Here is a 12280-nt window from a genome sequence, read left to right as displayed (position 1 = left end):
TGAAACTGACGAAGGTACAAAGGAATACCAAATAACAGGAGGAGTACCACAAGGATCCGTTCTTGGACCGCTTCTATGGAACGAGATGTATGATGGCATTTTACGGTTAAAACTTCAACAGAAAGCTAATATCATTGGGTTTGCGGATGATATCGCGCTGGTTATTGTTGCAAAAACAACCGAAGAAGCAAGAACAGTAACAGAGGCCAGCATACAGTTGGTCAGATCATGGCTGTTCTCTCAAGGCCTGGCATTAGCCGATCAAAAAACGGAAGCAGTCTTAATTACAAGTCGTATGGTGGTGGAAAGAATAAATATTCAAATTGGAGAATGCACAATAACAACAGAGGAAAGTCTGAAATACCTCGGCGTTATCATAGACAATCGCCTGTCTTTTAAAGATCATTTAGACTACATAAAGGCAAAAGCCGGAAACGCTTGTAAAGCTCTGTGCCGTATTATGCCAAACACAAGGGGACCAAGATACTTAAGTAGAAAAATTCTTGCAGGAGTTGTCAAAAATATAATTCTCTACGCAGCACCAATATGGGCACAATCCATGATGTACGCCACGTACTATGCAAAGATTGGCTCGGTATATAGACTCACAGCACTACGTGAATGCTGTGTGTGTGTGGTGTCTGTGTGTGGACATATTCACTAATACGGAATGTGGACAGTTGGTTAAACAGGCGGCATGGTTATCTAAATTTTTATCTAACCCAATTTCTTTCCGGACACGGATGCTTCAGGTCCTATTTATATCGTTTTGGCCTGGACGGCTCCTCTAATTGTCCATGCTGTGTGGAGCAAGTAGAAGACCCTTATCATGTTTTCTTTTTGTGTCCGCGGTTTATTGTAGCGAGGGCAAACTTAGAGCAGCAAGTTACCAGTGAAGTACATGTTGAAAATATAATTGAAATAATGATGGTGCCTCTTGACAATTGGGAATATGTCTCTGAAAACGTGAAGACAATCATATTGGAACTACGCCGACAAGATGAGATTCGAAGTCAAATAATACATAGCAGCGTTCTTTAGTACATTCCCCCCTGCGACGAAATGCTTATACGGCGGTACCGCAGGGACAGAAGATCAGAGCAAATGGGTTATTTTAGCGTGCTAAAGTCTCGCACAACTGGCGAAATCAGGTAGCCAGAGTCTTTCGAAGATTTTTTCCCCGCCAAAAAAAGGAGGCTTCTATAGAATAGAAGGCCTCCATAGGAAGCTTCTATAGAATAGAATCGAAGGAGGCTTCTATACAATAGAAGGCCTCCATAGGAGGTTTCTATAGAATAGAAGGCCTCCTTATGAGGCTTCTATTGTATAGAAGATCTCCGTAGAAGGCTTCTATTGTATAGAAGACCCCCGTAGGAGGCTTCTATTGTATAGAATATTATGTCTCCCTAATGAATAGAAGGCCTCCATTGGAGGCTTTTAATGAACAGAAGGCCTTCATAGGAGGTCTTCACGGGAGGATTCTATACAATAGAAGGCCTCATAGGAGGCTTCCACAGAATAAAAGGCCTCCATAGGAGGCTTCCATAGAATAGAAGGCCTCCATAGGAGGCTTCTACAGAACAGAAGGCCTCCTTCTATAGAACAGAAGGCCTTCTTAAGAGACTTCTGTAGAATAGAAGGCCTCCTTAGGAGGCTTCTATAGAATAGAAGGCCCCCATAGGATGCTTCTATAGAAAAAAATGTCTCCATAAGAGGCTTCTATAAAATAGAAGGCCTCTTAGGAGGCTTCTATTGAATAGAAGACTTCCGTAGGAGGTTTCTATAGAACAGAAGGCTTCAATAGGAGGCTTCTATAGAATAAAAGGCCCCCATAGAGGGCTTCTGCAAAATAAGAGGACTCCATAGAAGGCTTCTATAGAATAAACGACCTCCATACTATGTTTCTATGGAATAGAATATTATGTCTCCATATGATGGACATATAATGAACAGAAGGCCTCCATAGGAGGCATCTATGGAATAGAATTCCTCCATAGGAGGCTTCTATTGAATAGGAGGCTTCTATAGAATGGAAGGCCTCCCTAGGAGGTTTCTATGGAATAGGCCCTCTATAGGAGGCTTCTAGTGAATAGGAGGCTTCTATAGAACAGAGACCTCCATAAAACGATTCTTCAAATAGAAGGTATCGATAGGAGACTTCTATGAAATAAAAGCCCGCCATAGGAGGCTTCTATGGAATAGAATCCTTCCATATGAGTAGACAGCGGAATCCTATGCAAATGCATATATGGTTAGGATGGTCGTAGAGAAAATCTGATTAGACAGAAACTCGTTTTATTACAAAATAAAACGAATTAGGCCCAGAAATTTTTGCATATTTTGCATATTCTGCATATCGTGCATATTTTGACATATTTGTACATATCTGCATAAAATGAGCATATGCAAAATCATATGCAAAAATATATTCAAGGATTTGTGGTCTAAATATCCCACCAATATCGCAGAAATTTGATATTAAGTCTTCGTCAGGGGTATGCAATTTTACAACTGAAATCTGTCCGCATAGGTCCACGTCTTCATATAGCCCCCCATAGAACGGTACCTACCGATATACGGTATTTTGAAAGTTGTAGCCTCAATATCCCACCGAAATGACTGAAAATTGGTATTTAGTCTTGGTTGGGGGTATAAAACACTCCACCTGAAGTTTATCGGCAGTTTGTGGCCTCAATATCCCACCGAAATGACTGAAATTTGGTATGTAGTTTTCGTTGGGGGTATAAAACTGCCCAACTGAAATTTCTCGGTATAGGTTCACGTCTTCATATAGCCCCCATAGAACGGTACCTCCGGATCTCTGGTATTTTGAAGGTTGTGGCCTCAATATCCCTCCGAAATGGCTGAAATTTGGTGCTAAGTCTTCCTTGGGGGTATAAAACTCTCCACCTGAAATTTCTCGATATAGGTCCACGTCTTCATATAGCCGCATAGAATGGGACCTCCCGATTTTCGGTATTTTGAAGGATGTGGCCTCAATATTACAGCGAAATGACTGAAATTTGGCATTTTGTCTTCACTGTGGGTACAAAACTTTCCACATGAAATTTGTCGGTATAGGTCCACGTCTTCATATAGCCCCCTATATAATGGTACCTCCGGATTTCTGGTATTTTTAAGGTTGTGCTCTCAATATCCCTCTGAAATGGCTGAAATTTGGTATTAAGTCATCGGTGGGGGTATAAAATACTCCACCTGAAATTTGTCTGCATAGGTCCACGTCTTCATATAGCCCCCATAGAACGGTACCTCCCGATTTTCGGTTTTTTGAAGGTTGTGACCTCAATATCCCTCCGAAATGGCTGAAATTTGGTATTAAGGATTCCTTGGGGGTAAAAAACGTTCCACCTAAAATTTGTCGGTTTAGGTTCATGCCTTCATATAGCCCCCATAAAGCGATACCTACCGATTTTCGGTATTTTGAAAGTTGTGGCTGTGGTTTTACATTTCTCTATTTTATTGTATTGTCTGAAGAGAATTTTAAACAGAAAAATTGTACACACAAACATTTTTGTACCTATTATTGAAATATTTGTTGCATAAGAAAATATGTAAAATGCATAAATTTTGCATATGCAAAAATTTATGCATTTTGCATAATTTTGAATATGTCATATGTTTCGATTGAAATGTAATCAGAAGCCAAAAATATGCCTAGTCTCAAAATTTGACATGAATCGGACCAAAAATAGGGGTTGCATAAAATTCCGCTGTCTACATATGAGGCTTATGTAGAATAGAAGGCTTCCAATGGAGGCTTCTATAGAATAGAAAACCTCCGTAGGAGGCTTCTATTGTACAGAAGACCTCGGTATTTATTTATTTTATTTTATTTATTTATTTTTATTTCAAAAAAAATTTTGTTAAGAGACTTCTATTGTATAGAAGACCTCCTTATGAGGCTTTTATTGTAAAGAAGACCTCCGTTGGAGGCTTCTATTGTACAGAAGACCTCCGTAGGAGGCTTCTATTGTATAAAAGACCTCCGTAGGAGGCTTCTATTGTATAGAAGACCACCGTAGGAGGCTTCTATTGTATAGAAGACCTCCGTAGGAGGCTTCTATTGTATAGAAGACCTCCGTAGGAGGCTTCTATTGTATAGAAGACCCCCGTAGGAGGCTTCTATTGTATAGAAGACCTCCGTAGGAGGCTTCTATTGTATAGAAGACCTCCGTAGGAGGCTTCTATTGTATAGAAGACCTCCGTAGGAGGCTTCTATTGTATAGAAGACCTCCGTAGGAGGCTTCTATTGTATAGAAGACCTCCGTAGGAGGCTTCTATTGTATAGAAGACCTCCGTAGGAGGCTTCTATTGTATAGAAGACCTCCGTAGGAGGCTTCTATTGTATAGAAGACCTCCGTAGGAGGCTTCTATTGTATAGAAGACCTCCGTAGGAGGCTTCTATTGTATAGAAGACCTCCGTAGGAGGCTTCTATTGTATAGAAGACCTCCGTAGGAGGCTTCTATTGTATAGAAGACCTCCGTAGGAGGCTTCTATTGTATAGAAGACCTCCGTAGGAGGCTTCTATTGTATAGAAGACCTCCGTAGGAGGCTTCTATTGTATAGAAGACCTCCGTAGGAGGGTTCTATTGTTTAGAAGACCACCGTAGGAGGCTTCTATTGTATAGAAGTCCTCCGTAGGAGGCTTCTATTGTATAGAAGACCTCCGTAGAAATAAAATTTCTTGTATTATTTTTCAACGCAGCTATAGAAATTACTGATTATTTATTTATAAGAGATATAATATTTAAGTTCGGTTTGGTTCGTAACAAAGGAAGTTTAGATTAGACGCAAAACATAGCCAACATTGGCCTTGGCAGCAAAATCTCCACTATCCACCACTTGTCTGTTAATATGTAAAGAAGATATTGAACATATCCACATAAAAGAAAAAATGACAACTCACCCTGGTTCATGACCCGATTGTAGCGAACTAACTGAAACTTCAACTTGTTGGCCAACTTTTTGGGCATATTGACTTAAGTCCAAGGGTACATCAACGTCACCAATGTTCAAGACAACCAAAAAGGAGTCACCAGTAGTGCCATATGGGGGATTTCTGTAAGCAAACATACAAATGATATCAAATTAAATTTCCAGAAGAAACATTCTCTCTTCCCTACCTCTCATATACCAAGACATTATCCACCACAACGGGATCAACACTATGGCCACTAAAGGCAGGTTCCTCACGACGCAGTTTATTTACTCTCAAAAAGATTTTCAAATGACTGTTATCGGCAGCCAGCTGGGCCTCGACATTGTTGTTTTCATAGCCATCACCAACTGGTAGCCAGGTCTTGGCGGCACTACTGAAGCCGGCATTGGCTGAGGAATCCCAACGGAATGGTGCACGTACAGGATCACGAGTATAGCGCTGATAGGTCTCTGGATCGGCATTGCAGGCCTGGGGATCAACTGAATCCTCCCAGGAGAATTCAACGTCCTCGGCGCCATATTCATCACCCTGATATGGAAGATTATAGAGGATTAATTAAATGTAATATGTGATTTTTTTCTTTTCCTCTACTCACATTATATGTCACCGAAATACCGGGCAATGTCTGCAGGAAAATATTCAACAAATCCTTGCGTTGAGGTCCAAACCTGGAGGCCACACGACGATTATCATGATTACCCAATACCCAATTGGCATAGACGTCATCGGGCATGTTATCCACCCAATGCTTGACATAATAACGATAATCCTCAGCTGTGCTGTCCTTGTTCAAATTGGTCATCATTTCAAAATTGAATGGGACATGGGAACCATTTCTTTGGCCATCACCATACATTTTCATGATATTCTCAAAACTGGTATAGGCTTCGGTCAGCAAAATCTTAGTTGTGGAATTATGTTCCAACTTCCAGGTATCAATCAACTGACGCCATTGAAAGAGCATGTCAAGACATTCGGGTACCAATTTGGTATGAAGATGTTGCAAATAACAATAATCATTGGGATCTGGACAGGAAGAGGTATCAGCAACCACTGGCTCATCGGGATAGGTACCCGTCTCAGGATCAATTTCACTTTCAAACAGAAAATTCACAGCATCAACACGAAAACCATCGATACCATGGTCCATCCAGAAGGTTGTTTCAGACGACCAGAAGGACGACTAAAAGGGAGTTCTTAATGTCAAACAGAATGAAGTTTTTATAAACGACTAAAGAAGAGTCTTTATAAACGATCAGAAGGAAAGTCTACATAACCTATGCAGGGATTCTTAATAGACGACCTGAAGGGAGGACTTAAAGACGACCAAAAGGAAGACGATCAGAAGGAAATCTTTATAAACAATCAGAAGGAAGTCTTTTATACGACCAAAATGGCGACAACATAAACGATACGAAGATGACCCCAAAGGAGACTTTATAGACGACCAACAGAAATTCTTTTTAGACCACAAAAAAAAAAAAAATCTTTTTAGACGACAAGAATTTGGCCTTTATAGAAGCCCAGAATAAAGTCTCTCAAGACAAACACAGGGGAGTTTCTACAGACGACCAGAAAAGAAGTCTTTTGTAGACGGTCACAAGGGAGTCTATGGACGACCAGAAGGGAGTTTTTATAGATGACCAGAAAAGAGTCTTTATTCACAAGGGGAAGGGAGTCTTTAAAGGCGAACACAAGGTAGTCTTTATAGACGAAGAGAAGGGAGTCTTTATGGAAGGCCTCCATTGGAGGCTTCTATAGAATAGAAGGCCTCCATAGGAGGCTTCTACAGAACAGAAGGCATCCTTCTATAGAACAGAAGACCTAAAGAGGCTTTTATAGAATAGAAGGCCTCCTTAGGAGGCTTCTATAGAATAGAAGGACTCCTTAGGAGGCTACTATAGAATATAAGGCCTCCTTAGGAGGCTACTATAGAATAAAATGTCTCCATAAGAGGCTTCTATAGAATAGAATGCCTCCTTAGGAGGCTTCTATAGAATAGAAGGCCTACTTAGGAGGCTTCTATAGAAAAGAAGGCCTCCTTAGGAGGCTTCTATAGAATAGAAGGCCTCCTTAGGAGGCTTCTATAGAATAGAAGGCCACCTTAGGATGCTTCTATAGAATAGAAGGCATCCATAGGAGGCTTCTATAGAATAGAAGGCCTCTTTAGGAGGCTTCTATAGAATAGAAGGCCTCCCTAGGAGGCTTCTATAGAATAGAAGGCCACCTTAGGAGGCTTCTGTAGAATAGAAGGTTTCCTTAGGAGGCTTCTATAGAATAGAAGGCCTCCTTAGGAGGATTCTATAGAATATAAGGCCTCCATAGGAGGCTTTTATAGAATATAAGGCCTCCATAGGAGTCTTCTATAATATAGAAGGCCTATAATGGAGGCTTCTATTGAATAGAAGACTTCCATAGGACGTTTCTATAGAATATTTGGTCTCAACAGGAGGCTTGTATAGAATAGAAGGCCTCCATAGAAGGCTTCTAATGAACAGAAGGTCTCCATAGGAGGCTTCTATAGTATATAAGGGAAGCTTCTATAGAATAGAAGGCCTCCATAGGAAGCTTCTATAGAATAAAAGTTCTCCATAGGAAGTTTTTATGGAATAGGCCCTCTATAGGAGGTTTCTATTGAATAGAAGGCCTTCATAAAACGATTCCACAGAATAGAAGGTATCGATGGAATAGAATCCCTCTATATGAGGCTTTTATGGAATATAAGGCTTCCATAGGAAGTTGCAGAAGGCTTATCCGAACGTGCAGAACGCTTATCCGAATGTCAATTTGGCGTTAGAAAATGGTGATCTACGATTGATGCAACAAAAATGGTAATCGACATCGCAAAGGCAGCAATTCATGGCCAAAGCTGGAAAAAAGGGACGAAAGAATATTGCATTCAACTCAGCTAATTGGGAGAATATTTTAAAGGCTCTGCGACGGTTAAATGTCCCGGCATATCTTGTTGCCATAATCAAGGACTACTTCCGCAACAGTATCCTGATATATGAAACTGACGAAGGTACAAAGGAATACCAAATAACAGGAGGAGTACCACAAGGATCCGTTCTTGGACCGCTTCTATGGAACGAGATGTATGATGGCATTTTACGGTTAAAACTTCAACAGAAAGCTAATATCATTGGGTTTGCGGATGATATCGCGCTGGTTATTGTTGCAAAAACAACCGAAGAAGCAAGAACAGTAACAGAGGCCAGCATACAGTTGGTCAGATCATGGCTGTTCTCTCAAGGCCTGGCATTAGCCGATCAAAAAACGGAAGCAGTCTTAATTACAAGTCGTATGGTGGTGGAAAGAATAAATATTCAAATTGGAGAATGCACAATAACAACAGTGGAAAGTCTGAAATACCTCGGCGTTATCATAGACAATCGCCTGTCTTTTAAAGATCATTTAGACTACATAAAGGCAAAAGCCGGAAACGCTTGTAAAGCTCTGTGCCGTATTATGCCAAACACAAGGGGACCAAGATACTTAAGTAGAAAAATTCTTGCAGGAGTTGTCAAAAATATAATTCTCTACGCAGCACCAATATGGGCACAATCCATGATGTACGCCACGTACTATGCAAAGATTGGCTCGGTATATAGACTCACAGCACTACGTGAATGCTGTGTGTGTGTGGTGTCTGTGTGTGGACATATTCACTAATACGGAATGTGGACAGTTGGTTAAACAGGCGGCATGGTTATCTAAATTTTTATCTAACCCAATTTCTTTCCGGACATGGATGCTTCAGGTCCTATTTATATCGTTTTGGCCTGGACGGCTCCTCTAATTGTCCATGCTGTGTGGAGCAAGTAGAAGACCCTTATCATGTTTTCTTTTTGTGTCCGCGGTTTATTGTAGCGAGGGCAAACTTAGAGCAGCAAGTTACCAGTGAAGTACATGTTGAAAATATAATTGAAATAATGATGGTGCCTCTTGACAATTGGGAATATGTCTCTGAAAACGTGAAGACAATCATATTGGAACTACGCCGACAAGATGAGATTCGAAGTCAAATAATACATAGCAGCGTTCTTTAGTACATTCCCCCCTGCGACGAAATGCTTATACGGCGGTACCGCAGGGACAGAAGATCAGAGCAAATGGGTTATTTTAGCGTGCTAAAGTCTCGCACACCTGGCGAAATCAGGTAGCCAGAGTCTTTCGAAGATTTTTTCCCCGCCAAAAAAAGGAGGCTTCTATAGAATAGAAGGCCTCCATAGGAAGCTTCTATAGAATAGAATCGAAGGAGGCTTCTATACAATAGAAGGCCTCCATAGGAGGTTTCTATAGAATAGAAGGCCTCCTTATGAGGCTTCTATTGTATAGAAGATCTCCGTAGAAGGCTTCTATTGTATAGAAGACCCCCGTAGGAGGCTTCTATTGTATAGAATATTATGTCTCCCTAATGAATAGAAGGCCTCCATTGGAGGCTTTTAATGAACAGAAGGCCTTCATAGGAGGTCTTCACGGGAGGATTCTATACAATAGAAGGCCTCATAGGAGGCTTCCACAGAATAAAAGGCCTCCATAGGAGGCTTCCATAGAATAGAAGGCCTCCATAGGAGGCTTCTACAGAACAGAAGGCCTCCTTCTATAGAACAGAAGGCCTTCTTAAGAGACTTCTGTAGAATAGAAGGCCTCCTTAGGAGGCTTCTATAGAATAGAAGGCCCCCATAGGATGCTTCTATAGAAAAAAATGTCTCCATAAGAGGCTTCTATAAAATAGAAGGCCTCTTAGGAGGCTTCTATTGAATAGAAGACTTCCGTAGGAGGTTTCTATAGAACAGAAGGCTTCAATAGGAGGCTTCTATAGAATAAAAGGCCCCCATAGAGGGCTTCTGCAAAATAAGAGGACTCCATAGAAGGCTTCTATAGAATAAACGACCTCCATACTATGTTTCTATGGAATAGAATATTATGTCTCCATATGATGGACATATAATGAACAGATGGCCTCCATAGGAGGCATCTATGGAATAGAATTCCTCCATAGGAGGCTTCTATTGAATAGGAGGCTCCTATAGAATGGAAGGCCTCCCTAGGAGGTTTCTATGGAATAGGCCCTCTATAGGAGGCTTCTATAGAACAGAGACCTCCATAAAACGATTCTTCAAATAGAAGGTATCGATAGGAGACTTCTATGAAATAAAAGCCCGCCATAGGAGGCTTCTATGGAATAGAATCCTTCCATATGAGTAGACAGCGGAATCCTATGCAAATGCATATATGGTTAGGATGGTCGTAGAGAAAATCTGATTAGACAGAAACTCGTTTTATTACAAAATAAAACGAATTAGGCCCAGAAATTTTTGCATATTTTGCATATTCTGCATATCGTGCATATTTTGACATATTTGTACATATCTGCATAAAATGAGCATATGCAAAATCATATGCAAAAATATATTCAAGGATTTGTGGTCTAAATATCCCACCAATATCGCAGAAATTTGATATTAAGTCTTCGTCAGGGGTATGCAATTTTACAACTGAAATCTGTCCGCATAGGTCCACGTCTTCATATAGCCCCCATAGAACGGTACCTACCGATATACGGTATTTTGAAAGTTGTAGCCTCAATATCCCACCGAAATGACTGAAAATTGGTATTTAGTCTTGGTTGGGGGTATAAAACACTCCACCTGAAGTTTATCGGCAGTTTGTGGCCTCAATATCCCACCGAAATGACTGAAATTTGGTATGTAGTTTTCGTTGGGGGTATAAAACTGCCCAACTGAAATTTCTCGGTATAGGTTCACGTCTTCATATAGCCCCCATAGAACGGTACCTCCGGATTTCTGGTATTTTGAAGGTTGTGGCCTCAATATCCCTCCGAAATGGCTGAAATTTGGTGCTAAGTCTTCCTTGGGGGTATAAAACTCTCCACCTGAAATTTCTCGATATAAGTCCACGTCTTCATATAGCCGCATAGAATGGGACCTCCCGATTTTCGGTATTTTGAAGGATGTGGCCTCAATATTACAGCGAAATGACTGAAATTTGGCATTTTGTCTTCACTGTGGGTACAAAACTTTCCACATGAAATTTGTCGGTATAGGTCCACGTCTTCATATAGCCCCCTATATAATGGTACCTCCGGATTTCTGGTATTTTTAAGGTTGTGCTCTCAATATCCCTCTGAAATGGCTGAAATTTGGTATTAAGTCATCGGTGGGGGTATAAAATACTCCACCTGAAATTTGTCTGCATAGGTCCACGTCTTCATATAGCCCCCATAGAACGGTACCTCCCGATTTTCGGTTTTTTGAAGGTTGTGACCTCAATATCCCTCCGAAATGGCTGAAATTTGGTATTAAGGATTCCTTGGGGGTAAAAAACGTTCCACCTAAAATTTGTCGGTTTAGGTTCATGCCTTCATATAGCCCCCATAAAGCGATACCTACCGATTTTCGGTATTTTGAAAGTTGTGGCTGTGGTTTTACATTTCTCTATTTTATTGTATTGTCTGAAGAGAATTTTAAACAGAAAAATTGTACACACAAACATTTTTGTACCTATTATTGAAATATTTGTTGCATAAGAAAATATGTAAAATGCATAAATTTTGCATATGCAAAAATTTATGCATTTTGCATAATTTTGAATATGTCATATGTTTCGATTGAAATGTAATCAGAAGCCAAAAATATGCCTAGTCTCAAAATTTGACATGAATCGGACCAAAAATAGGGGTTGCATAAAATTCCGCTGTCTACATATGAGGCTTATGTAGAATAGAAGGCTTCCAATGGAGGCTTCTATAGAATAGAAAACCTCCGTAGGAGGCTTCTATTGTACAGAAGACCTCGGTATTTATTTATTTTATTTTATTTATTTATTTTTATTTCAAAAAAAATTTTGTTAAGAGACTTCTATTGTATAGAAGACCTCCTTATGAGGCTTTTATTGTAAAGAAGACCTCCGTTGGAGGCTTCTATTGTACAGAAGACCTCCGTAGGAGGCTTCTATTGTATAAAAGACCTCCGTAGGAGGCTTCTATTGTATAGAAGACCACCGTAGGAGGCTCCTATTGTATAGAAGACCTCCGTAGGAGGCTTCTATTGTATAGAAGACCTCCGTAGGAGGCTTCTATTGTATAGAAGACCCCCGTAGGAGGCTTCTATTGTATAGAAGACCTCCGTAGGAGGCTTCTATTGTATAGAAGACCTCCGTAGGAGGCTTCTATTGTATAGAAGACCTCCGTAGGAGGCTTCTATTGTATAGAAGACCTCCGTAGGAGGCTTCTATTGTATAGAAGACCTCCGTAGGAGGCTTCTATTGTATAGAAGACCTCCGTAGGAGGCTTC

The 12280-nt window shown here is 40.5% G+C and overlaps 2 protein-coding genes across 2 annotated transcripts in view; one reads left to right on the top strand and one right to left on the bottom strand.

Moving 5' to 3' along the window:
* The window catches only part of LOC141387373 (maltase A1-like), a 41741-nt gene that overhangs the window by 6908 nt on the left and 22553 nt on the right, over positions 1–12280 (top strand). The window lies entirely within an intron of this gene.
* Positions 4703–6111, bottom strand: LOC141405172 (maltase A1-like). The gene is made up of 4 exons (XM_073989246.1): positions 5557–6111; positions 5146–5489; positions 4929–5081; positions 4703–4868 (listed from the first exon to the last, which is right to left on the bottom strand). Exons 1-4 carry the CDS (start codon positions 6109–6111, stop codon positions 4802–4804), a joined length of 1119 nt encoding a protein of 372 aa, XP_073845347.1. The 3' UTR covers positions 4703–4801.

Source organism: Musca autumnalis, unplaced genomic scaffold, assembly GCF_047663935.1.
Source record: "Musca autumnalis isolate F117 unplaced genomic scaffold, ASM4766393v1 scaffold_5, whole genome shotgun sequence".
NCBI classification, from domain to species: Eukaryota; Metazoa; Arthropoda; class Insecta; order Diptera; family Muscidae; genus Musca; species Musca autumnalis.
This window is presented reverse-complemented; position numbering and strand designations above follow the sequence as displayed.

Bases quoted from the DNA above. Each gene is read 5' to 3' on its own strand.
- LOC141405172 (XM_073989246.1), bottom strand. From the start codon at position 6,111: ATGGACCATGGTATCGATGGTTTTCGTGTTGATGCTGTGAATTTTCTG. The intron at 5,082-5,145 runs GTAGGGAAGAGA...GTTTGCTTACAG, and splicing joins AATGTCTTGGTATATGAGAG to AAATCCCCCATATGGCACTA. The intron at 4,869-4,928 runs GTGAGTTGTCAT...ACATATTAACAG, and splicing joins CAATCGGGTCATGAACCAGG to ACAAGTGGTGGATAGTGGAG.